Here is a 24,872-nt window from a genome sequence, read left to right as displayed (position 1 = left end):
AAAGTTTCCCCATAATTCTGTCAGTATAATATAAATGTATAGGTGTCTGTACCACATGTGAGAAGCATCAGCCCGCTATAGAAACCCAAGCTTTGAGTTGAACAGTGATGACTCGTCCTGTTGACTGCAGGAGTGCAGAGAGCTTGCCAGACTTCAGAGGTCACTGGTCTCTCAGCTGAGAGAAGGTGATGCTGACAACAGGAAGACTCTGGAGCACTTGGAGGACCGGTGGAGCTCGGTGGCTCTGGAAGCAGCTGCCGTGATCCAGAGTAAAGAAGCCCAGCTGCAGCTGGTGACTGACTACAGCACGCAGATCCAAACAGCGAGGAACAAAGTGGATCGGCTGACAGATGAACTGGAAGCTGTGAGAATGTGAGTTATCTAATGAAGATGCTGAGCACTTTTATCTGAGTCCTTCCTTTGTTTCTGGGATGCATTTGAAATGATGTAATTTAAATGTGACACACAGACTCATGTAAGTTTCTATTAGCATGGTCCTGAAAACAACCTTTTTTCAGGTTTCCACAGGAAAGCTGCCAGAAAGAGGCAGAAGTACTATGTTCCTTACAGAGAAGCATGGAGGAGAACAGATCCGTCCTTGGGGAGTTGCTTAGGACCCACATGAAGATCTGTCTCATCCTCACTAGATCTGACACAGAAACAGCAACAACCGAACAAAATAAGCTTCAAGAAAGGTGGAGCACCCTGGAAAGAACTGTTGAGAGCAAGATCCATCACGCAAATGTGCATTCTCACCATGCCAGCACTACTCTGTTAGAGCTGTCCAGTCTGCAGGACCACGTAGACGTAATCAGCAAAGGCCTCAAAGCCAAAGTGTCCTCAGATACCCTGTGGAGTTGCAAGGAGGCGCAGCAGCTGATGGAGGCAAACGCAGACATTAAAGCAGCCTGGAAAAACTACCAATATTTACAGCAGCTGTCTGAGGAGTTTCTCCTCAACTCCCAGTGGGAGAGAGAATCCCAGGAGATACGCCACAGACTTCAGGAGATCCAAAGTAAACTGGGCCACTCAGAAGAACTATTATCTTCCCAAAGCAAAAGCAGCAGCAATCCTGTCATGCAGAAGATCATTGTGGTGATGACGGATGCCCTGGCTGTGGCCAGGCAACTGGAGAGTGACATCAAGGGCCGGAGGAAGAAGGTGCCTCTTCTTCCTGAAGAGGTCCACTGGCAGCTCAGAGACCTAAAGAAACTGCAGTCTGACATGATGGCCAAGCAGGGACAACTAGAGTCACTGGTGGAGGAGGTGATGGAGCTCCTTCCACTGCTGGACCAAGCTCAAGAGGTGCCAATTGTACATGAATCTCTAAAATGCCTCCAGGGACTCTCAAAGTCCACCACTGAGAAGCTATCTAAGGCTATGAAAGAAATAGAGTCAGGTCTCCAGACTAGAGAAAAGCTATCTGAGCAGATGGCTGATATAGACTCCTGGACTGTGGCCCATCTACAGTCAGAGGCCTCAAGAACGTCAGAAAGTGAGCTCTTGAGTCCTGCTGAGCTTGACCGCAGAGTTCGGCACATCCAGGAAACCCTGGCTGAGTGTGAGAGGCAGGCTGCAGTCTGCGAGGCTCTCCTCATGAAGAGTAAGGACATCACATCTGAACTGAGCCCCACGGAGACCTGCCAGCTCTTTAACAAGATAAGAAACCTCCAGGAGAACATCAGAGCCATTAGCAGCAGCGAGAAGGCCCATAAAGAGGAGCTGGATATGCTCATCAAGGCCGTTGCTTCCAGAAAAAACAACTTACTCGAAGTTGAAAAAAGCCTGAGGCAGATGTTGGTAGATGTAGGACAGCAGAGATTCCCCATCACGCACGAGTCCTTGAAAGCTCTGAGACCTTTTAAACATAAGATTTCTGAACACAAGTCCCAGGTTGACCTGCTCACACCATGGATTCCCCATGGGAGTACCAAGGAAGTTAACTCAGTTATTTCTGAGCTTCAGAACAAAATAAATACTCTGGAGATAAAAACCAGAGATCACGAGAGTTACCTAAACATGAGGCAATGCGTGGAGGACCTCAAAGAGAACGTCCAGGAGCAAGTTCATCAGACTAAAGAAGATAGCAGGGACCTGAAGGAGAGGTACAACATCTGCCGCACACTCCTCATCCAGTTTCCTTTACTGATGCGGTTGTGTAGAGAAACCCGCTCCAAACTCCAGAAGATCTCTGCTGACCTGTACCCCTCACAACTCGCAGCAGAGCAACAGAGACTGAAACAAAACCAGGACAACCTGGACACTTTGGAGGTTACCCTGCGAAACAACCTCAGTCTCATTGAGTGGAACATCCTTAAAGAAATGGACCTTGAATCAGAAAGGAAAGCCATTAAGAGCTTCCTCTCCAGGACCTTGGAAGAACTTCAGAGACTCCCTTTACTAGAACCAAATCAAGCCCTGATTGACCGAGAATACCAGAAACTCGTGACTTTGAAAAAGACGGTGGAGTTCAAAACGAGAGCGTTTGAGATTCTGGAACAGAAGAAGGGAAGCGAACAACGACGAGGACTTCAGCATCTGATGGACCTAAAGAAGGCAGTCCTCATTCGATGTGACTCACAAATGGCAAGTAGATGGACATCTGAATGTCCCAACTCCACTACCTGCTCATGTTTCGAGTTTGTAAGTAAAAGTGTTTTGTTACTTCTCAGGAGAAAGTGCTCCAGGCCAGCGGGAGTTGGAGGAGCTACGTCCATGCTGTTAAAGAAGCCGTACGCTTTCTGCACGGCCTCGAGGTCTCGCTGCTGCCCCCGCTTGGTTCTGCTGGACTATGCAGCGAAAATCTGGAGCTGACCCAGCAGACCCTGAACTCGCTTCAGCATCAGTTCCAAACCTACGTGGAGCAGCTTCAGAACCAAGCTGCTCTGCACACCGACTTCTCCCCTTACAAGTTGGAGCAGCTCCAGGAAAGCATCCTGAGCAAACTACTGGTCAGGATGTCCACGCTGCAGGCAAAAGGCCACATACGACTGGAGTCTCTCAGCAGGTAGCGGAAGTAGGAATAGTGATCCACAAAAGTCACAAAAGTGATGCTGAAGAATCGCTGCGTGAGTGTGGATCTGTTTTTGTGAGAGGAAGCTTCAATCAACATGTTTTTATGTTGCAGGTGTGCAGAACAGTACAGAAAATTCAACGAGTCCCACGATGAAATCCTCCAGAGGGTCGCAAGTGCAGAAAGCAGGCTTCTGCAGGTTGTCTCTGAAAAGGCTTCCTGTCTCGCTGACTGCATGGACCAGGAGGGACGATTTCAAGTACGCATATTAGATCCTTCTTTTCTAAACACATACGACTCGACTTGAATTACTAATGTGACCTCCATGGCTACTTCCTGTTTAGGTGCTGTCTGATGAGCTAGAGTCGCTGCTGAAGCACCTGGAGGATCTGAGAGAGTGGTGCCCACAGCACGGCTGTCGTGTACGCAGGGAGGCTGCTGTGACCTCCATCTGGAGACGGGCATCAAGGTTACGGAACTGCACACAGAAGCTAACAGCGAGAAGCAAACAGAGAACCACAGAATGGATGAACATCAGACACACCGTGAGTGAATGAAATCAATCAGTCAATTAATCAATCAATCAATCAATCAATCAATCAAAGCTTTATTTATAAAGCGCCTTCCACAACCCTGTCAGGGAGCCCAAAGCGCTGAACATGGTACAGTTGTAGGTAAATATATTGAATAAATCAACAATAAAAGCAATTCAAATTACAAAATTCAAATTACAAAATACAAATTACAAAATAGAAATTACAAGATTGATGAAACATTCTGGTACAGGACAAATGTGTGAAACACATTTGGATTGAGTGAACCAATGAAAATTGTGAAATAAATTCAACATAAAAGAGGGTCAAAATCAAACATGTTCAGGGAACGCCAAGCGGAGGAGGTGGGTTTTTAGGCGACTCTTAAAGACTGGCAGAGATGGGGACAGCCTAACTGAGGGTGGCAACTGGTTCCAGAGTGACGGTGCTAGGACTGAGAAAGCCCGGTCCCTACTGGGATGACAACTAGAACGAGGGACAGCGAGGTGGTGCAGTTACTTTTATGTGGGTGTTCAAAGACACAGTTAGATGGATCAGTCAGGTGGATGTGGTGTAAAAATACCTCCAAAAAAGGGTTTCCACAAAAATACAGCTTAGGACCCTCTTATGGAAACGTCGCTGTTTTAGAAGTGATATTGTGCATAATTCTTGTTTTGTTTTGGTTGTTTTTTTTCTTTCATTTCACACACAGACATGAAATATTCCACAAAGCTACCAGGGTCCTAATTATCAGCCCCTCAACACTAACAGTCAGCTGTGCTGTGTTGTAGACATCCTCTAGTCTCTGACTCGTCTTCTGAGGAATTCCAGCTCCTTCTTCTTTAGTAAATCTCTCAAGCTCCTCCAGATGTGATGGTCTTCTGACATGGACCTTCCTCTCCAGCCTACCCCACTGCTCTTGTAGGAGCCGAAACTGTGTACGTGAGAATCAGCGTCCTGTTTTTCAGTCCAGATTATATAATTTCCAGTAAGACTAATATTATCAGGAGTGCTTACCGGACACCAGCGGTCTTGTTGCATGGGAAGGTCTCCCCAAACAGTTTCCCAATTCATGTGTATGTGGGGCCCGTTTCCTGAGACATGCAGGAGTGACGTCAGTAAAAAGTATAAGTGAGGCTGCATTTTGAGGGGATAAGGGCTTGCTGGAAGCTCACAGCCGGAGGCTCGTTGCGTCCTGGCTGAACGCGGTCTCAAAGTTACTGGTGATGTGTTGCTGAACTGTACAAATAAAAAGCCCCACGCTGTTGAGGACAAAGTTGTCTCATTCTCTTGTGTTTTGATAAGGAAAAGAACCACACTCTCAGTGGGATTCAAGTCAGGGCTTTGTGGGGGCCACTCAGTAATGTTTCTGGAGGAGGTTCTTCACCAGGTTTTAGTTTGTTGTCCTGTTGGAAGACAAAGAGACAACTCAAACCCAGTTTTGCTGCTGATTGTTGAAGGTTTTACTTTTCATCTTTCTTCAGGATTCTTTCTGCCTTGACTAGATTTCCAGTACTAATTGCACTTTGGAATCCCCACATAATCATACTACCACCACCATGCTTCACTGTGGAGATAGAAAAACACCTCTGCTTTCTATCTGCAGACATAATCAACGTTTCCATGAACAAAGAGCTCGGGTTTCATCTAAATACTTGGGTCTTTATTAACACAGCAAAAGCGTTGTTTTTGCTGATGTTTCGACTCCTCAGAGCACCGCCGCTGTTGTTGGCATCGCTTCCTTTTCTGTTTATCAGTGAGCAGCAGAGGATGTCCTGTCCTCGCTCTCCTCACAGATGACACAGTTCCATGCGTGATCCAAGAGCAGGACATATGTGCGGAGTCAAATAGAAAATCCCACTCAAACTGTGCAATAAAACATACGAAGGAGAAACTGGAGGCCAACTCAGCACAAGAACAATAAAACATAGAAACGAGAGTGAGAACGAAACAAGTCGAAGACGCACAAGAGCGAAACAAGAAGTAGCAAATACAATAAAGCAGTGGTTCCCAAAATTATTTAGCCGCGCACCCCCTTCTATGTCCCGACCATGTCGACGCACCCCCCAGCCCCCCACATCAGGACATATATATATATATATATATATATATGTATATATATATACATATATACATATATACACATATATATATATATATATATATATATATATATATATATATATATATATATATATCAGATGTCAAGCTGATATTTAGAGTGCCCAGGTGGCACATAAACAATGCAATTTAACATTTTTTTAAAGTAGGAACGTTTCTTCTTCCTTCTGCGCTGCATAAACCTGAGCTGATCACCTACTTGTGCGTAATCAAATGTCTATAGGGGAAAAGATGGAAAAGATATAGCCATGAGGTTCACTTTTACCTCAGACCGACTTATTGCTGTTTTATGGTGTGGCTGAATCTGCGATCCGCTGCCACGCGGACTGGAATAACAAATGCTGCAGTAACATGAGATGTGGTCAGGTTCATGAGGAGTCAATGGCTGGAGCGGACTCGACTTTAATACGTCATCCCAAAATAGAAGCTAATATCTTAATATGACCTTGAATTAAAAAATTTGTTATAAAACCTCTTATAAGTTTTTTTTAATCACGGAGGAGGCAGCGCTCATTTCTGCCTTCAGTCTGACGGCACGCCGGAGTTTGCGCAGCGTGCGCGCTTATTGAATCTGTGTGTGTGTGTGTGTGTGTGTGTGTGTGTGTGTATTTTCCACATCAATCACTGGTCTAACCAACCAGACCAGCGTGTCCAGTAACATATTAATGTTACAATTAAACAGTTTCACTTCATGTAGGCTAGGAACATTTCACCTGCCGTGGCCCGACTGCTTCTGCTCCACATAAACTTTGTGCGTGATCAAATGTCTCTACAGGAGCTTTCTGAGCTGAAGAGGCTGTTCTGCCTCAGACTGGATGCGTCATGCGTCTCCATATTAGAGACGGGAACAATCCAATCCAATTTTATTTATAAAGCGCATTCACAAGGCATTACAACCAAACAAGGCGCTGTACACTAAAAATGTTAGTTAATTAAACAGGCGGTATACAAACATGTCGAACACAGATAAAAGATAAAAAGGAAATACAACAAAATTCCCAAAACTAACATCTAAAAATCAATAAGACACAGGGAGAATAAAAAATTAGAAAAACATTGTAAAAAAGAACCTCAATAGTACGGAAGTTGATATTGTAAAGTCCATTTTTAAACAATGCAGATGTAAGTGATGGTCATAATTATGTTGTATAAGCTAGGCTGAAGTAATGAGTTTTCAAGCGTGATTTAAAAATGCTAGCTCTTGGTGCTAGCCTCACTAGCAGTGGTAATGTGTTCCACAGCTTCGGTGCACAGACAGAGAAAGCCCTCTCTCCACGGCTTTTTAAACGTGCATTCAGAACAGCTAGGAGGCTGTTCAGCGCTATTCAAGCGCTATTCAGCCAAAGTTTCATAATCAGAACATTTTTCCAGGTGACACATCCCTCAGAGAGACCGAGTTTCCAGACCGTTTCAGTGGGAGGAAATCTTATCGCATGCACCGTGGTTCTGCGCTGCGCTCCCCTCTACAGATCTTCAGCCCACTGTCCACCGTGGGCGCTCCGGTCCGCGCTGAGCACAGTGTCCAGTATAAAGCTCTGATGTTCTGATGGGAATCATTTCTGGATTGATTTAGTTACCTCCGCGATGTGTGTAACGATTAAAATGTCAGCTCATCTGTGTGTGCATCAGTGTGCGTCGGCAGCGCCGGCGCTCCGCACACGCACACCACGCACAGCGCGTAGGCCACCACGCTGGGGAAGGGGCACCAAACGCAAGCTTATGAAAAATAATATATATATGATAAAGACAGATTTCAATTAGAAGATGTGCAAAGCAAGTTAACAGCATGTTTACAGAGAGAAAACAATACAAAAAGGAAAGGAGATGGACCGTGTCCACTTTTCACTCTGTCCGGGACGTCCGGACTGGGGGTTCTTATATTGATGAAAATGTCCAGCTGTTCATCCAGGAGCAGGGATCGAATTATGGGGGAGCTGGATATCCTATACATCCAGGGGAGCCGGAAAAAAGTTTTCTACCTATATTACATCATTTATGGACTCTTTTACGCAGAGAGCACAGAGAGCGGCACAGCGCTTCGTTGTTGCGCAGCGATCCAGGCTGCTGCTTCCAGCGCACGGTCCATTCTCAAAGTGGCGCAACCAAAAAGCTATAATTAACACACGATCGTTCATGTCCGCACATGTTCTCTACTTTCTGTCTTATTTGTGCCTGGCGCTCTGCTACTGCAGAGCTCATCACCTGTGCTGCGGTGATTTCACCTCACTGACGCAGCATCGAAACGCGCTCTCCGCTTTGCGGTCAGGAGATCTTTGATCTGCTCAGATGAGGTGAAAAAGTAAGAATCCAGGCAGCAGATTTTCTGGAGAGTTTAGAGGAGATGCAGGAAGATGAGAGACAGACAGGACAGGAAATAGTTCAATAAAAACAAGAAAACAAAACAAAGTGTTGAAAAGTAAAATGTAGGTAGATTTATCTCCACTACACGTTTTTACCTGTATAAAGTAATAAGTTACACACATGCAATATTTATACATCTGATACAATTCAGATCACCTTCAAAACTCAGTCACACTCCCAGGGCCGTTTCAAGACATTTTGGGGGCCAAGGCAAAATTACCCCCCCCCCCCCCCAACCCACACACACACACACACACTAAATATCAGTCCTACTTTTTGGAAAATAATAAGCAGTTTGTGCATACAAGAGAATTAAAGAAAATTTAAGGTGAAGCGCTTGCACATACAGTGTTATTGTGTTGTTTTTTCTGTATGTATGTGTGTTTGTGTGTGTGTGTGTGGGGGGGGGGGGGGCACCACGAAGCCTTTGTGCTTAGGGCACCAAAATAGCTAGCAACAGCCCTGTGCGTCGGGGTAATTCTTTCAAAACAACCAACGTCCTTGAGTTGATCCGTCAACATAAACAGTCAAATGTAAATATATGTAACCTGCTATTTAACTGTTTTGCCTTCTTGTGAAGATTGTTGCAAAGAGAAACAACTAAACTTGATTAACCCCAGAGCCACGCGCACTGCGCTGTACTCCATGACTGTAAATGAGGGGAGACGATTTAATCGGATCCTTTTCTTTTCAACATGGTTTCATATAAAGTTTCATTCAGTAAAAACTTTAGTTACACCAATCTAACTAGACAGAGCCTGGATTTGTATTCTGAACAGTTTAAACATGTTTAAAACGGAGACATGCGTGACACGTCTAAAATCTGCATCTGCTCCGCTATTATGGAAATTAAACTAACAAGATGAATAACACGAAATTATTTTAGGCACAGACAACATCCCCCACACTTTTGAAAAGCTTGCAACGCGCCTGATGCTAATATAATAATATAATAATGCTAAAATGCTCAGATGGGAATCATTTCTTGATTTATTTAGTTACATCCACAATGTTCTGTGTGTGAGGTTTACAATGTCAGAACACCTGCATGAGACAGGTGTTAATTACAATATGCCAGAATGACTCGCCACCTTCAGATTTCTCCAACACCGATAAAAATGATCAAATACGGAACACATCTTGCAATTAACAGCGTGCGCAGGCCAGAGTGCTGAAGCTTGGAGCGCATTATTATGAAGCTAGGGCACATGCGCCTCGTGATTTTTATCTTGAGAGGCGCTATTGAAATGATACTTTCTTCTTCTTCTTCTTCTTCTTCTTCTTCACATGCGGAGGGCACACACACACACACGCACGCACGCACACACACACACACACACACACACACACACACACACACACACACACACACACACACACACACACACACAAGCAAAATACTTGTTTTCAATTACATTTATTGGGCCCACTTACTTTTTCTTAGGCCCACCCACAAATGAGTTTCTGGCTACGCTAATGGTGACATATGACAGACTTCTCTGAGCTCCGCAGCCATTACACTTTTCACCTCGCGCACCCCCTAGCGGCAGCTCACTTAGTGAATCCCTGCACTGCACGTGAACTGGGCAGGAACACAGATCATGAACACCAAACAACTAAAATACAAAAGATGTTTTAAGGAAGCCATAGAAATAAGGAGACATGGACACACAACCATGAGAGGAGGAGGTCTACACATGGGACTGTCATCGGTGAGGAGAGTGTGGGCAGCAGAGGGCGACACCATCCTCTGCTGCCCACAGCTAAACGGAGGAGTGAGTGATGCCACCAACAGCGGCTAGCTCTGAGGATTACAAAGTTAGTCGAAACTTCAGCAAAAAGAAGTTAAAACAAAACGTTTGCTGTTTAAAAAGAACCAAGTCATGTAGTTAGATGAAGTACACAGAAGGAATGTACAAAAGAGCTTGTTTCCTCTCATCTGAACTAAAGACATGTTTCCAGGGTTTAGCTTGTTCTTAGCACACTTCAGTCTGGCCTAAAGTTGTCTCAGAGCTTAGGTATTCTGTCTACAACCTCACCGCCTATTCAGAGCTCTGGTGATGGACTTCTTTCAGACAGTCCTGACTTGTCTCAGTCATTCTCCACAGTCTAGTTTGCTTCTCTGGGCTCTTTCTCTCAGTAGGTTTCTCTGATCTCTGTCTTCCTTACCTGTCAGGATTTCTTTCTACTATCTGGCTCACTCCAGATCTTGGCTCCTGGAGATGCTGTGACAACGTATTTCACTCACCTGCTTTGTGAGCATCAGACTTTTTCAGCTCATTTTGAGATGTTCTCAAGCAGCAAGTCACTGGCATTTTATAATGAATATAAATAAATGTGATAAACTTGGAGTGTTACAGACTAAGAGCACAACTGTGGTTTGTTCTATGGATCAATAAAAAGGTCCTTGAAGGGGACTGATACGTTTGACTGGTAGTTTCTGTGTTTTGTGGAATATATTCATATCTGTATGCACAATAAAGCTAGGGTGTGTTTATTTCATCTTCCTTGTTTAACAGCATGTAGGAACACATTTTGATACGATAAAATGTTAAGAGTGTCAGGGCTGGTACGAAGGACTGGACCCAAACACAGAGTTCGGCAGCACAAGGCTTTTATTTAGGTTAAGACTTAGGCCTAATCCACACGTAGCTGTTTTTTAAAAAACGAATATCCGCCCCTCCAAAAACTTGCATCCACACCACTGCGTTTAAAAAAAAACTCTGTCCACACGTACCGGATAAATATGTTGTTAAGGACATGCCAGACCTGTAGGTGGCAGTACTTCCCCCGTTCTTAACCTCGTCTTTCGTCTGTGGTTTTCCGCAAGGAGCCGTAATTCCGCTTGCAAAAACAAACAAGCAGAAAGCGCTTGGACAATTGATGGATCGGGTAGTGACAGAGCGCAGCTCTGAAGGCTTCCATGCTGTCGGCTAGTGTAAACACAGGTCGCACACATTTTTTTGTCGCGGAAAGTGACGTTGCGGACTTTAAAACTCCGGTTTTGTCTGTCCACCCAAAACAGAGAAAACGCAGATCTTCACTTTGGCCGGAGTTTTTAAAAAGATCCGTTTTCATGTGAAAAAACTCTGTTTTCGTGTGGATGACAGGCCAAAACGTAGAAAAATATTTACGTTTTGGCAGATCCCCGGCTACGTGTGGACAGGGTCTTAGTTAACTAAGGATCAAAAAACTGAGCTGAGTCAAAGGACCCAGAGATCAGTAGCTTCATGCCCGGCTGCAACGGGAGAATCAAAGCTAACAAACTGGCAGCTGAAAGAGAACAGAAGCTGGTTAAATACACACAAGAACAGCTGGGAGAAATCAGAGTGATGAGGAACAGGAAACAGAACTGAACCTGGAGAGGTGACACCAAAATAAAACAGGAAGTGGGACGGATGAACAGGTCTCACAGCAGGGCGTGACAAATAGGATAGCTGTTGATGTTTCCCTCATCTGTATATTTGTTGGGCCCTTTCACTTTAGGTGGAGAAAGCTTCTGACATGCTGGAGCAGGTGGAGGCTGAGCTTCCTGGTGACTCCAGGCTGAAGAGCTCCACTGAGGACCTCCAGGACCTGCTGTTGTCCTGGGAGCAGTACCAGGACCGACTGGACTGTGAGCATCGAGCACTGTCTGCACTGGAGCTGCGCACAGCCAGGCTGCTGGGTGTTCCCGCCCACCTGGAAAAGGCTCCTCCCACTCCACTCTGTCAGCAGCTGCAGCAGCTGCAGCGTCGATACAGCAGGTGTGTTTTATTGTGTGCCGTTCATATTTTTGTTACTCAGCCAGTGTTCGTGGGTCTGGTGGACCCGCTAGAGTTTTGGCTTCGCAAATCAACACGATCCAACTAATCAATGTCAAAATTCCCAACAGATGTTTGCTTCATCCCAATTAAAACCACATGAACAGCAAACACGGCTAGTATTTGTTAGATCACATTTATGAATTTATGTGCAATTTTTTATAAAATGTAAACATTTAAAAAAAGAAATCTGTTTTAATCAAGTTTAGTTAGCGGAAAGAAAGACATTTACAACTGAAACAAAAATATTTCACAACTATTGACTTTTATTCAGTTGAACTTCATTAGATCCGTTTACAGAACACAAGGTCAACACATACAGTAACAATATCATTCGTGACACATACGCCCCATTGAATTCTTTGTCTGTTCACACCCTAGCCTATGCAAAACAAGAGGGGCGGAGTTTTACTGTGTGTGTTTAGTTTTCCTGTCCAACTCAGGTCCACAAACGTTGCAGCGCTTCTTTTTGTTGCTGCTGGCCACAACCTAGAATAATGAAAAGATCAGAAATAATTTTCACACCAAATTTCACCAGAGTGTGGTGATGATGACTTATTAGGCTCTCATAAATGTAATTTAATAGATGGGGAAACACTTGAATGACATAAGACACACAGATCTTTGTCACAATTAGCATTCGTGGACTCACCCATCTTGGCTCACAGAAGGGAAGGTTGTTGTTGATTTAGCATCCAGGAAACAGCAGAGAACATATCGGCTAGCAGAAGCTAATGCTAGCATTAGCAACTCCACCACACAGCAGAACTCCTCCAGGCTTGTGTTATTTGTGGAGATAATACATCAACGTTGCAGAGCAAACTGTCAGTGGTAGTTGTGTTGCTTTACTTCCTGAAACAGGAGCGCCAGAGCTTCTTTCTCACATAGACTGACTCACAAGGTGTTCATTTATACTGAAAATGGAAAAGGGAGTGTACTTGGTTTTAAACTCATTGTTATTTCTTGTCCAGAAGTATGTTTTGCTTTTTATGATCTTCCCAATGTTTATGTTTAAGAGCTAAGTTGTGCTCATTATGTGAGTTTAGCTGCATTAGTGTGTCGGCTCTTTCAGCGTGAAGCAGAAAAGCAGGGAGGGTTTGCTGCACGCTAGGCTGGAGCTGGAGGAGAGAGAGAAGATCCGGGAGGAGCTGCAGGTCCTCCGTGTGTGGCTCCAGGCTGCAGGTGGTCTTCTGTCAGAGATGGAGCAATGTAGCAACACACAAGAGCTGCAGGTGAGATTTGCTCTGAATCAGTCGTACGTCCCACAAACCAACAAAGTCAGTTTCAGACGGAGAACAGTTTCTGAACTTATCAGGTTTTTCATGTTTGTGTGGCTTTAAAAACGTCTCTTTACTGTGTTCACACACACCGACTAACAAATGAACTAAACAGCATTGGTACCTGTCATGGTCTGCTTCCTGCGTCCCCCTCATGTGTTCTCCAGCCCCCCTCTAGGTTCCCCGTATGTGTCTCCTTGTGTTCCCCAGCTGACTCCAGGTTCTCCCCCTAGGTTTCTGTGCCCCTTTAGGTCTCCAACCTCTCCAGGTGTCCCTCTAGGATCCCCCTCATGTGTACCCAAGCTTCCTGTGCCCCTTCTTGTCTCCAGCTCCCATCGGGTTTCCCAGGTTCACTTATTCTTTAGTTTTATTTGTATTTATATTATCTAGCTAATTTTCACCTGTAGTTTTCATTGGTTCAGGTTCCTTCCTTGGTCCTTCCCCACCAATTTATTAGTTCTCCTTTTCTCCTTAGATCATTTGTCTTGTTCTTCTAGTCTTTAGGTTTGGTTATTATTCATAGGTCATGTTTTATTTCCCCCTCCTCAGCTTAGTTTCCTCTCCCTGATTAGTAAATAGATTTCACCAGGTTTCTCTCTCCCCACACACCTGCAGCTAATCTCCCAATCATCCTGCCCTTGCGTATATAACCTTGTCTGCGTCTCATTAAATCCCCCCTCCCTCCCTCCCTCCCTTAGGTCTCTAGGTCTTGGCTTCGTGCCCTACTAGGTTTTCTTTCTACTCGTCATTCTAAATAAAGAATGTTTAATTTTACATCCTCTCCTGCCTCGTGTCGTTCTGGGTATCTGCGTATTGGGTCCTCCTACTCCTCCAAACCCAGAGCAAGACAGTACCATCACAGTTGGTCACATATGTGTTTGATTGAATTTAACGTGGTGCCCTGCAGCACACACATTAAATAGTTAAATGGTTCTTTTTGTGATATTCTGGAGAAAAAATGTTTTTTTCGTTAAAAAATAAAAACACCAAGGTGAATGTAGAAAGGAGCGTGGATTTATTAGTGAACATTTGCAGATAAGTGAGCTGATTCCCTGGATCCGATCAGTTGTTTCTGTTCTAGTTTCTTTGTCTTTAAAATAAACGTGAGTCTATCAGCCACAGGATCCGGGTCACCCTTTGTTCTAAACTGTTTATTTATTTCTTCTCATTTATATCTAAAATAATCAGTTTGATCTGGTAATAGGATACACATTTATATAAAAGCAGTTCTTTTTTCCAGTTTGAATCAGTACAAGGTCCAAGTTGTCGTCGTCGTCGTCTTCCTTCCGCTTATCCGGGTCCGGGTCGCGGGGTCAGCATCCCAACTAGGGAGCTCCGTCCTCTCTCCGGCCACCTCCACCAGTTCCTCCAGCAGGCGTGCAACGCAGGCTCCCAAGGCGTGAGATGTAACCTCTCCAACGTGTCCTAGGTCGACCCGGGGGCCTCCTGCTGGCAGGACATGCCCGAAACACCTCCCCAGGGAGGCGTCCAGGAGGCATCCTGACCAGATGCCCAAACCACTTCAACTGACTCCTTTCGATCCGGAGGAGCAGCGGTTCTACTCCGAGTCCCTCCCGAATGTCTGAGCTCCTTACCCTATCTCTAGGGCTGAGCCTGGCCACCCTACGGAGGAAACTCATTGCGGCCGCTTGTATCCGTGATCTCGTTCTTTCGGTCATTACCCAAAGCTCATGACCATAGGTGAGGATTGGGACGTAGATCAACTGGTAAATCGAGAGCCTGGCTTTCTGGCTCAGCTCCCTCTTCACCACGACAGATCGGCTCAGTGTCCGCATCACTGCAGACGCTGAACCAATCCGCCTGTCGATCTCCCGATCCCTCCTACCCTCACTCGTGAACAAGACCCCGAGATACTTAAACTCCTCCAATTGAGGTAGGACCTCTCTCCCGACCCGGAGTTGGAAAGCCACCCTTTTTCGGTCGAGAACCATGGTCTCAGATTTGGAGGTGCTGATCCTCATCCCAGCTGCTTCACACTCGCTTCAAACCTACCCAGCAAGAGCTGAAGGTCAGATCTGGATGAAGCTAGGAGGACCACATCATCCGCAAAAAGCAGAGACGAGATTCTCCTGCCACCAAACTCGACACACTCCACACCACGGCTGTGCCTAGAAATTCTGTCCATAAAGGTAATGAACAGAACCGGTGACAAAGGGCAGCCCTGGCGGAGTCCAACTCTCACCGGGAACAGGTCCAACTTACTACCGGCTATGCAGACCAAACTCACGCTCCTCTGGTAAAGGGACTGAATGGCCCTTAACAGAAACCCACCCACCCCATACTCCTGGAGCGTCCCCCACAGGGTGCCCCTGGGGACACGGTCATAAGCCTTCTCCAAATCCACAAAACACATGTGGATTGGTTAGGCAAACTCCCATGCCCCCTCCATCACCCTTGCAAGGGTATAGAGCTGGTCCACAGTTCCACGGCCAGGACGAAAACCACATTGCTCCACCTCAATCTGAGATTCAACTATCGATCGGACCCTCCTCTCCAGTACCTTGGAGTAGACCTTTCCAGGGAGGCTGAGGAGTGTGATCCCCCTATAGTTGGAACACACCCTCAGGTCATCCTTCTTAAAGGTGGGGACCACCACCCCGGTCTGCCACTCCACCGGAACTGCCCCCGATGTCCACGCAATGTTGCAGGGACATGTCAACCACGACAGCCCTACAACATCCATAGCCTTGAGATACCGAAGACGAATCTCATCCGCCCCCGGTGCTCTGCCACTGTGTAGTTGTTTGACTACCTCAGCAACTTCTGCCCCGAGATTGGACCGTCCATCCCCAGGTCTTCCGGCTCTGGTTCCTCCTCGGAATGCGCATAGGTGGGATTGAGAAGCTCCTCAAAGTATTCCTTTCACCATCCGACTATAGCCCCAGTTGACGTCAGCAGCTCCCCATCCCCACTGTAAACAGTGTGAGTGAGTTGCTGCCTACCTCTCCTGAGGCGCCGGACAGTTTGCCAGAACCTCTTTGGAGCCGATCGATAGTCTTTCTCCATGGCCTCACCAAACTCCTCCCACGCCCGAGATTTTGCCTCGACAACTGCCACTGCTGCACCCCGCTTGGCTATCCGGTACCTGTCTGCTGCCTCCGGAGACCCACGGACCAGCCACGCCCTGTAGGCCTCCTTCTTCAAACTGACGGCTCCCTGAACCTCTGGTGTCCACCAGCGGGTACAGGGGTTGCCACCACCACTGGCACCGGCCACCTTGCGACCACAGCTAGCAACAGTCACCTCAACAATCGCAGAGTGGAACAAGGCCCACTCAGAGTCAATATCCCCCACTGCTCTCGGGACGCGGTCAAAGCTCTGCCAGAGGTGGGAGTTGAAGACCGTCTTAACAGGTTCTTCTGCCAGGCGTTCCCAGCAGACCCTCACTATGCGTTTGGGTCTGCCAGGTCTACGCAGCATCTTCCCCTGCCATCTGATCCAACTCACCACCAGGTGGTGATCAGTTGACAGCTCCGCCCCTCTCTTCACTCGGGTGTCCAAAACATACGGCCGCAGGTCAGATGATACGACTACAAAGTCTATCATCGACCTGCGACCTAGGCTGCCCTGGTACCAAGTGTACCGATGGGCATCCTTATGTTCAAACATGGTGTTCGTTATGGCCAAACTGCGGCTTGCACAGAAGTCCAATAACGAAACACCACTTGAGTTCAGATCAGGCGGGTCGTTCCTCCCAATCACACCCCTCCAGGTCATGCTGTCAATGCCTACGTGGGCATTGAAGTCCCCCAACAGGACAATGGAGTCCCCTGATGGAGCACTATCTAGCACTCATCCCAGGGACTCCAAAAAGATGGGTACTCTGAACTGATATTTGGCCCTTAAGCACAAACAACAGTCAGGACCCGTTCCCCGACCCGAAGGCGCAGGGAAGCTACCCTCTTGTCCCCCGGGGTAAACCCCAACACACAGGCAGAGAGTCTTGGGGCTAACAAAAAGCCAACCCCAGCCCTCCGCCTCTCACTCGGAGCCACTCCAGCAAAGGAGAGTGTCCAACCCCTCTCAAGGACTTGGGTTCCAGGGCCAATACTGTGTGTCGAGGTGAGTCTGACTATATCTAGCCAGTACCGCTCAACCTCTCTCACAAGCTCCTGCTCCTTCCCCGCCAGCGAGGTGACGTTCCATGTCCCAAAAACCAGTTTCCTTGTCCGGGGATAGGACCGTTAAGGCTCCCGCCTTGGTCTGCCACCGGATCCACACTGCACCGGACCCTTCAGGTTCCTCCTGCGGGTGGTGGGTCCACAGTTGGATGAGCCCATGTATCCAGTTTGGGCTGGGCCCGGCCGGGCCCCATGGGCGAAAGCCCGGCTATCAGGCGCTCACTCACGGGCCCCAACCCCAGGCCTGGCTCCAGGGTAGGACCCCGGTAACCCTCCGGGCCGGGTGCTCCGACTCCTTGATAGTTCCTCCATGAAAGATCCTCTGAACCGTTCTTTGTCTCACACTTCACCTAAGACCAATTTGTCATGGGAGACCCTACCAGGGGCACAAAGTGCCCCAGACAACATGGTTCCTAGGATCATTAGGGGACTCAAACTCCTCCACCACGATAAGGTGATGGTTCAAGGAGGAGAAGGTCCAAGTTCAGAGAATAAACTACACTTACTGCTGCATGTGATGACAGTCTTGTGCTAATCAATGCATCTTTGTTTACACCAACAATTATTCTGTCTCAAAATGTTTCACTGAACTAAAGCAACACAGGTTCAAATAAGACCAAACAGACCTGTGCCGGCTTGTTCACATACACGAGAGACATGAGCGTTCCTTTTACTGATGTTTAATGCGGTCTTGCATCTTCCTTATCTTTACACCACATGAACACCATAGAACTAATGAAAAAGCATAAATCATGTACAAATTAACGAGTTATTTGCCTTAAGTTTGCTAACAGAGTTTATAAATAAAGAATAAACCACTTTGGCCTGCTAGTAGACAAACCGGTAGACTTGAAAACACTTAACCTTCTTCTCAAATGTTCTTAATTGGCACAAATTGACCGTGCGCATCAATAAAATCTCCGAAGCTTCGAGAGACAGGAAGTGACGTTACAGCGCTCTTAAACACACCTTATCAAAATAAACCAATTCAAAATTACTCAAATATCAAAAAATATTAATTATGTGCACCTGTAAATGCTACGAAATGTATTGAAAACATGAAAAATAATACTTTAAATAAACATGTTAAATAAACTTTCTAGGGTATTAACTAAATCACAGTGCCATCTTGTGGTGAAACTTTGATCAAAAAAGTTGTTTAAACTGCATTTACAAGACCATTTACACACGTTTGCTTCTCTAGATCCCACAAAAATACAGACAAGTTAAAACATCCTCCTCCAATCCGTTTTTGTACAGAAAAGCAGCGTAACCGATGTTTATCATCCCCATTGTCCTCCGGAAGACTTCACTTTGTTTTCAGGTATTTTTATTAAACCTGGTGAAGATATGAACGATCAGGCTTTACTTTAAAAGCGCCGTCCACAGGGAACCCAAGGCGCTGCACACAGCACATAAAACAAAACCAGAACTCAGTGCAATAAATTAAAATAACACAAAAACATGAGAAAATATTTAAAACATGGATTAAGAAAAATGTAATAGGAATAAGAAAAAACAGAGAGAGGGCAACACACAACTAAGGGCCAATCTCAAACATGATCAGGGAACGCTGAGCGAAAAAAAGAGTTTTAAGATGACTCTTAAAATCCGGCAGGGATGAGCTGGTTCCAGAGCGAGGAGCTAAAACGGAGAAAGCCCGGTCGCCGCGAGTCTGAAACCTACGAGGGACAGCGAGCAGGCCCTGATCAGAGCCTGATGGAACATGTCTGTTCAGGAGCTCAGTTAATAGAGGGGGGCAGCTGCCTAAACGGTATTAAAAACAAACACCAGAACACAGACCGGAAGCCAGTGCAGCGAGCCCAGCACAGGACCGATGTGATCCGAGGCCCAGTCAGAAACTTAGAGCTCAGCTCTGCACCAGCTGAAGGTGCGATGATGACTGAGTCAGCCCAGCATAAAGAGAGTTACAATAATCTAGCCATGAGATTACAAATGCATGGAGTACCCGCTCCAGGTGGGCATTCGACAGCATAGGCGTGATTTTGGTACAGAGTCGCAGATGGAAATAACAGGACCGGGTCACCGAGTTCATGTGAGCATCAAACTTTAGTCCAGAGTCAAATCCCACCCCCAAGTCAGATACGTGTCAGCGTGGTTAGAGGTTCTGTTCTGCTCAGCGAGGACGAGATGAGTCTCTAATGAGAGCAGACGTGTGTGTGTGTCTGTGTGTGTGTGTGTGTGTGTGTGTGTGTGTGCGCGCGCGTGTGTGTTATTTTAGAACAGTCCATTTTCTAAAGGTTTTTTTCTGGAGTTTATGTTTAGATTTGGAAAGAGTTTGTGTCCCTACTCCTGAGAGGAGCTTGTTCTTTTCACATGGGTTTAATTCTCAGCTCTGGTTTAAGTTTTTCATTGATTGTGTTTTATCTACATGCCAACAGAATTGGCTACTGTTCATCTGAATGAAACTGGCCTCCTGCCTCAATGCTGTTTGTTTCTGCAGTTCCGTTTTCTAAAGCAGATCTTTGTTTGATTCCAGGAGCTGTACGGCCAGCTGTGTGCTCACAAAGTTTTACTGCAGCGGATTAAGGAGAACCTTAATGTGAAATACTCTGACGTGCATGCTCTGGTCCCGGCTGAGCTGGACAGCCAACTACAGGAAGTCACAACATCTCTGCAGGAAGTGGAAATGAAGGTAACAAAACTTTCAAGCTTTGAAGGTTGTTTTTTTTAGCACTAAGCATATTTTCAACAGACGATGGACTTGTGTTGTCATTCACTTGATTTTGTTTGCTTCTAACTCAAATACGTTCTGTTTATTCACAGCAGCTTTCTGTTGTAACACTGATCAAACACGTCTATTTCTTTTATCGTTTACCAAACAAACCTTAAATTACATCACAGCTTAAATAAATAAAGAACACACACACACACACACACACACACACATATATATATATATATATTCTCAGCAGCTCTTGACTCGATCTTTGATTAGTTATGTCTGAATCTCCTCTCTTGGGTCTTCTGCCCTGTCGCTCTTTGATGGATGAGCTCCTCACCTGTTTATTCACTCATTTCTGCTGTTTTTCTTAGTGTGATTTGATTTGTTGTTTGAAAAGGGAGGGCAAAGAGGCAAAACGTAAGACAGAGAAGTGGGATCTGAGGTTCCAGCTTTACAGTACAGTAAGGGCAGCTTTAAATCAGATCTCCACACAGTTTCACAGCACTTCACTTTCAGATGTGGTCAAAGCATTTCACAAGAGAGAAAGAAGAATCCGTCAGCTTGCATGACAAAGCAGCACTTAAGGACTTGATCCTAGGTTCTTCTCTTTTGGAGCAAACGAGAACAACACATCTGGGGATTTAGGCCCTGAGCAGCACTCCTGCACCTTCTTACGGGAAGTCAAAGTGTGTTAAAGTGTCTGTTAGGGATTTTATCAATACACCCATTTCCTGGAGTCGAAGAGGAAAGGGAACTAGAAACAATAAGTTAGACATACAACCAAATCATGATTTAGTGGCAAGTGCGCAGGGCAAATGCCCCGAACATCTGGTCACAGACTTTATTTATACAGAAGAGATAAGAAAGGAATGGGAGTAGATCATGTGAGAGTGTTTGTGTGTGTATCGGAGGACAATAATGTGTGTGTGTGTGTGTGTGTGTGTGTGTGTGTGTATGTGTGTGTGTGTGTGTGTGTGTGTGTGTGTGTGTGTGTGTGTGTGTGTGTGTGTGTGTGTGTGTGTGTGTGTGTGTGTGTGTGTGTGTGTGTGTGTGTGTGTGTGTGTGTGTGTGTGTGAATGCTTTCAGGACATTCAGTTAATAGATCTGTTAATAGGACTAAAGTAATGAAATATAAAATTTCCATAACAGTGTCACTTAGCCCTGGGTCTCAGTAATGCTTAAGTTTTATTGTCTTTAGAGTTTGTCTCAGAGGACCGTGGTAGTTTTTACTCTGCTGTCACACCTGTTCAAGTTTCTCCCGTCTGTATCTGGTCATGCTTTGCTCATCAGATCGGAGAGGCAGTGGAGAGAAGTGGTCCCGTTCACAGGCTGGGGGCCAAGCTTTCTGACATCCTTGCAGGTCTGAGATCAGTTCAGAACCGGCTGGAGGAGAGAAGTTCCACTGTGACTAAAGCAAAGATCACACAGAAGGTGCTTTCTTAGGTTTCTGTGTTGAGTTTTGTAGAATTGTGAAGTAAATCTATGTAATTATTTGAAAACACTCATATTTTGTAGAAAATCATTAATTTCATGGCATCTCAAATCAAAAAGTCCTGAACAACATAACTGGTGTCTTGCATCCGTACTCAGCGTGTGTGGGATGAGCTGGACCGGTGGCATTCCCGCCAGGCAACACTAGAAGTGGAAATGCAAGACCTGGAGAAGCCAGAGGAGGCCCTGATCCTCACAGAGAGACTGGTGGAGGTCCAGCAGCTTCACTCCTTGGTGTCCAAACAGGCAGAGCAGAGGACCACCTTACTGAGCAAGGTGTTTCCTCCATGTTTATGAATGAAGTTGTGTCTGATAAATGTGAAGCCATGTCATACTCTGATGTTAGTTGTTGCATAGATCTCAAATTTGCACACCTCTTGAACGTGTAGAGGTGTGTGTAAGGGTTGCTGTCTGTGCTGAGGTGATGCTGTTTCTGCTCAGATACACACGTGGCTCCATGAGCATCAGGAGATGATCAACAGCTCTAAAAGCTGGATGGCTGAGGCTCAGTCATGGCTTGCTGCTCCCTGCACGTATACCACAGCCAAATGCTTGAGGAGCCACATTCACGCCCTGCAGGTCACTCCTCTGCCCGTGCTCCCACCTCTACATGCTGCACTTCACACACTCTGTTTAGTTTCACAGCATTCAATTGTGTTCTGATGTCTGATGATCTGGTGCAGAGTGTGCTGAATGACGCATCCCAGATCCGGAAGACGCTGCAAGGTTTCAGCTCAGTCCTGAAGGAAATGTCGCAGGTTTGTGATGTCACAGCCCTCCAGGAACAACTAGTGGAGGCAGATTGTCAAGTGGCGGATGTTCAGGACAGCTTCACATCTCCTTTATCTCAGCTGGAGCATGCTGCTGATGTGAGTTCCAGAATCAAACCCTGTTTTCTTTTTGAATTCCCCGTTAACTAACGAATGTCTGGGTGCCTTCTTAAGGAGGTGGAGGCTATTGAAAGTGAAGTGAGACAGATGGAGAATGATGTAACAGAGATTAAGACACTGCTGTCTTCTCCAGAGGCTTTTCCTAGCCCCAGAGAGGACAACCTCAAGGTGAGACCTGTAAAAAAGACGCTCTTTCAACTGCTTTGTTGTTTACCTTTATTATTTTGTCTTTGTGATCACAGATGGTTGAGCAGAAGATTCAGTCCATGAGGAGAACGGTGGCTGAGATCCAGAAATGCAAACCAGACTTGTGTCTCCCGGGGAAAGCTGAGGAAACTCTTGTTGTTTTTACTGTGGTGGACCAGCTCCAGACTCTGCTCCTGGAACTGGAGAAGGTCAGTCTGCCAGTAAGCCAGGAGAACAGTCAGATGGTTTCAGCTAGGAGGAGTCCCATTTATCTTTGGGTCTCTGTTTTTGCAGAAAGTCCCTGCTCTGTTCATCCAGCAGCCTCCAACTCCAGTTACAACCACAGCAGCAGTCAGAGTCCATGCACCCACATATCCAGCAGCTGAGGCGAGTTTGGTCAAAAATGGGGCCACTTACACATTCCTCAGTAGACAAGAGAGATAATCAGCTAGATGGATGCTGCGGTCTGATTCTTGTCCTACAGGAGGAGACAGGTCAAATCACAATAGCCCACGTGGAAGACGATGTCCTGAAGCGATCTGGAGGCACGCTGCAGACGGTGCAGCAGTCCTCCACAGAACAGAAACCATCTAGGAGACCGGATAGCCACCAGGTAGGAGCAGAAAGAAGCCACACCTTTGAGATGGTACAAAAGAACTTGTTTCCGTGTCACATGAGATAAGCAGTGTTGGGGAGAATACTTTGGAAATTTAGTACTGTACTCTAAATACTTGGAATAGTTCCCCTTACGATCAGCATTTAAGTCTATTAAACATCACCGTGTGTGTTGGTAGCTACTCCCGCAGGTAAACAGAGGACATGTTTATGCTAAACAATATGAACTGACCGGGGAAATAAAACAATTTCATTATTTTTGTTACCTTACTTATAAATTGTCAACATATTCTATTTCTGTAATAAAGTCACAAAGTGGTTGAATATAGCGTTACTGTCTTTAACACCATCCTTCGTGCTACTTCTTACTTTTCATTTGCAGTTGACATAACTATTGAGCTCACCAGGAATAATTGGTACAACTATTGAGTCGTTTGCAACCAAAGTGCTACTAGTTCCCATTCACTCCATTGTTTATGCCAGGCAAAAGCAAACAAACTGCTGCCGGATCAGGAGAATTACTGCGCTGGTCACTAAATGCTTTTTACTCTCTCATCTAACTCTGGTAAATACGGTAATAGATACATTTTCACTTTGGTGTGGAATATAACTTTAAGGTGTTTCTTCGGATTAGATGTTGAGTCTTTGGCCGCAGCTAGTAGGTTGTTAGCTGGGAGACAAAGATTGCACTGCACCGTCAGATTTTGTGCACGTTGCTCCTCTTTTAGAGTGTAAAACTGCTTGAATTTCCAGGAAGTGAATGCATTTTTTCTTTCACTGCTAGTAGGTTGATTTGGCTGCGATTGTGGCTCCACCTACTCCACCTCCAGGTCTGAATCCATACCTGGCCACTCACGCTAACCCTGGTGCTTGCTAGTCAGGGGTGTAGCCATCTCACGGTTTAGGCCATAGCGTTGCTATGGTTACAGAGGCACGTCGTTTAGGTGCATTATGGGATAGATAGCCTCCACAACTCAGAGAAATGCGTTGCCTGAAATTTATTCATCAATCTTTCGAGTGGAAAGTGGAAAACACATGTATTCCAATGGTATTACGAAAGTAACTGTATTCTAAATACCATGTTTAAAAATAGTAACTGTAACTGAATACAGTTATTCATCTTTAGTATTCTAAATACTGTACGTTTAATTCATGTATTCAGTTACTCCCCAACACTGGAAATAAGATGCTGAAAATAAAAAGAATAAACAGATTTTGTGTCAGAAACTTCATCTGAGAAAAGTACTCATGGTCCAAGAATAAAATGTGAAAGCATCATTACATGCATGCATACTCCATGTCTGCATTGGTTTAACCATGTTTAACTAATACGGATGTTGTTTAACTAATACAGATGTTTTATGTTGGCCCTCCATGTCCATGTGTTCCTCTAATTGTAGTGATTTGTATAGTAATGCATGATTTATGTGTATTTGATATAGATTTTCTAGTGCAACCAAACCTAAACGGAAGCATCAGCTAGTTTGGTAGGTTGGTACATCAACACCCTGGAGTCCATTATCAAAATTAGACCTAGAATGCAAAACAAAATACCTTACAGTGTTTTGGATATGGTGGTTCACCAGCTGAGGAGAATAAAGCATAGATTTACAAAAACAAATGATCATTTTCATGCTGAAGTCACTCCTCAGTACTATGGAGAACTGTTTTGACTTTATCAGCTAAGTTCTTGATAGTAATGGTTTTCATGTTCATCAGACCACCTGGTGCAGATTTACATGAACTGAAGGATT

The 24,872-nt window shown here is 45.5% G+C and overlaps 1 protein-coding gene across 3 annotated transcripts in view; it reads left to right on the top strand.

The window, feature by feature from the left end:
* syne2b (spectrin repeat containing, nuclear envelope 2b) overlaps window positions 1-24,872 on the top strand; it is a 153,543-nt gene that overhangs the window by 117,926 nt on the left and 10,745 nt on the right. For all 3 annotated transcript variants that reach the window (XM_070546924.1, XM_015968900.3, XM_070546923.1), the window contains exons 60-75: window positions 131-372; window positions 519-2,586; window positions 2,673-3,007; window positions 3,128-3,272; window positions 3,358-3,558; window positions 11,515-11,774; window positions 12,904-13,063; window positions 19,751-19,906; window positions 21,227-21,367; window positions 21,527-21,703; window positions 21,869-22,006; window positions 22,111-22,296; window positions 22,372-22,485; window positions 22,560-22,712; window positions 22,798-22,890; window positions 22,988-23,116. In XM_070546924.1, the coding sequence (XP_070403025.1) occupies window positions 131-372; window positions 519-2,586; window positions 2,673-3,007; window positions 3,128-3,272; window positions 3,358-3,558; window positions 11,515-11,774; window positions 12,904-13,063; window positions 19,751-19,906; window positions 21,227-21,367; window positions 21,527-21,703; window positions 21,869-22,006; window positions 22,111-22,296; window positions 22,372-22,485; window positions 22,560-22,712; window positions 22,798-22,890; window positions 22,988-23,116 (4,698 nt within the window). The remainder of the gene's footprint in view (window positions 1-130; window positions 373-518; window positions 2,587-2,672; window positions 3,008-3,127; window positions 3,273-3,357; window positions 3,559-11,514; window positions 11,775-12,903; window positions 13,064-19,750; window positions 19,907-21,226; window positions 21,368-21,526; window positions 21,704-21,868; window positions 22,007-22,110; window positions 22,297-22,371; window positions 22,486-22,559; window positions 22,713-22,797; window positions 22,891-22,987; window positions 23,117-24,872) is intronic.

This window comes from Nothobranchius furzeri, chromosome 18 (genome assembly GCF_043380555.1).
Source record: "Nothobranchius furzeri strain GRZ-AD chromosome 18, NfurGRZ-RIMD1, whole genome shotgun sequence".
Classification (NCBI taxonomy): Eukaryota; Metazoa; Chordata; class Actinopteri; order Cyprinodontiformes; family Nothobranchiidae; genus Nothobranchius; species Nothobranchius furzeri.
The sequence above is the reverse complement of the archived record's forward strand: the minus strand, read 5'-3'. Positions and strand labels throughout refer to the sequence as shown.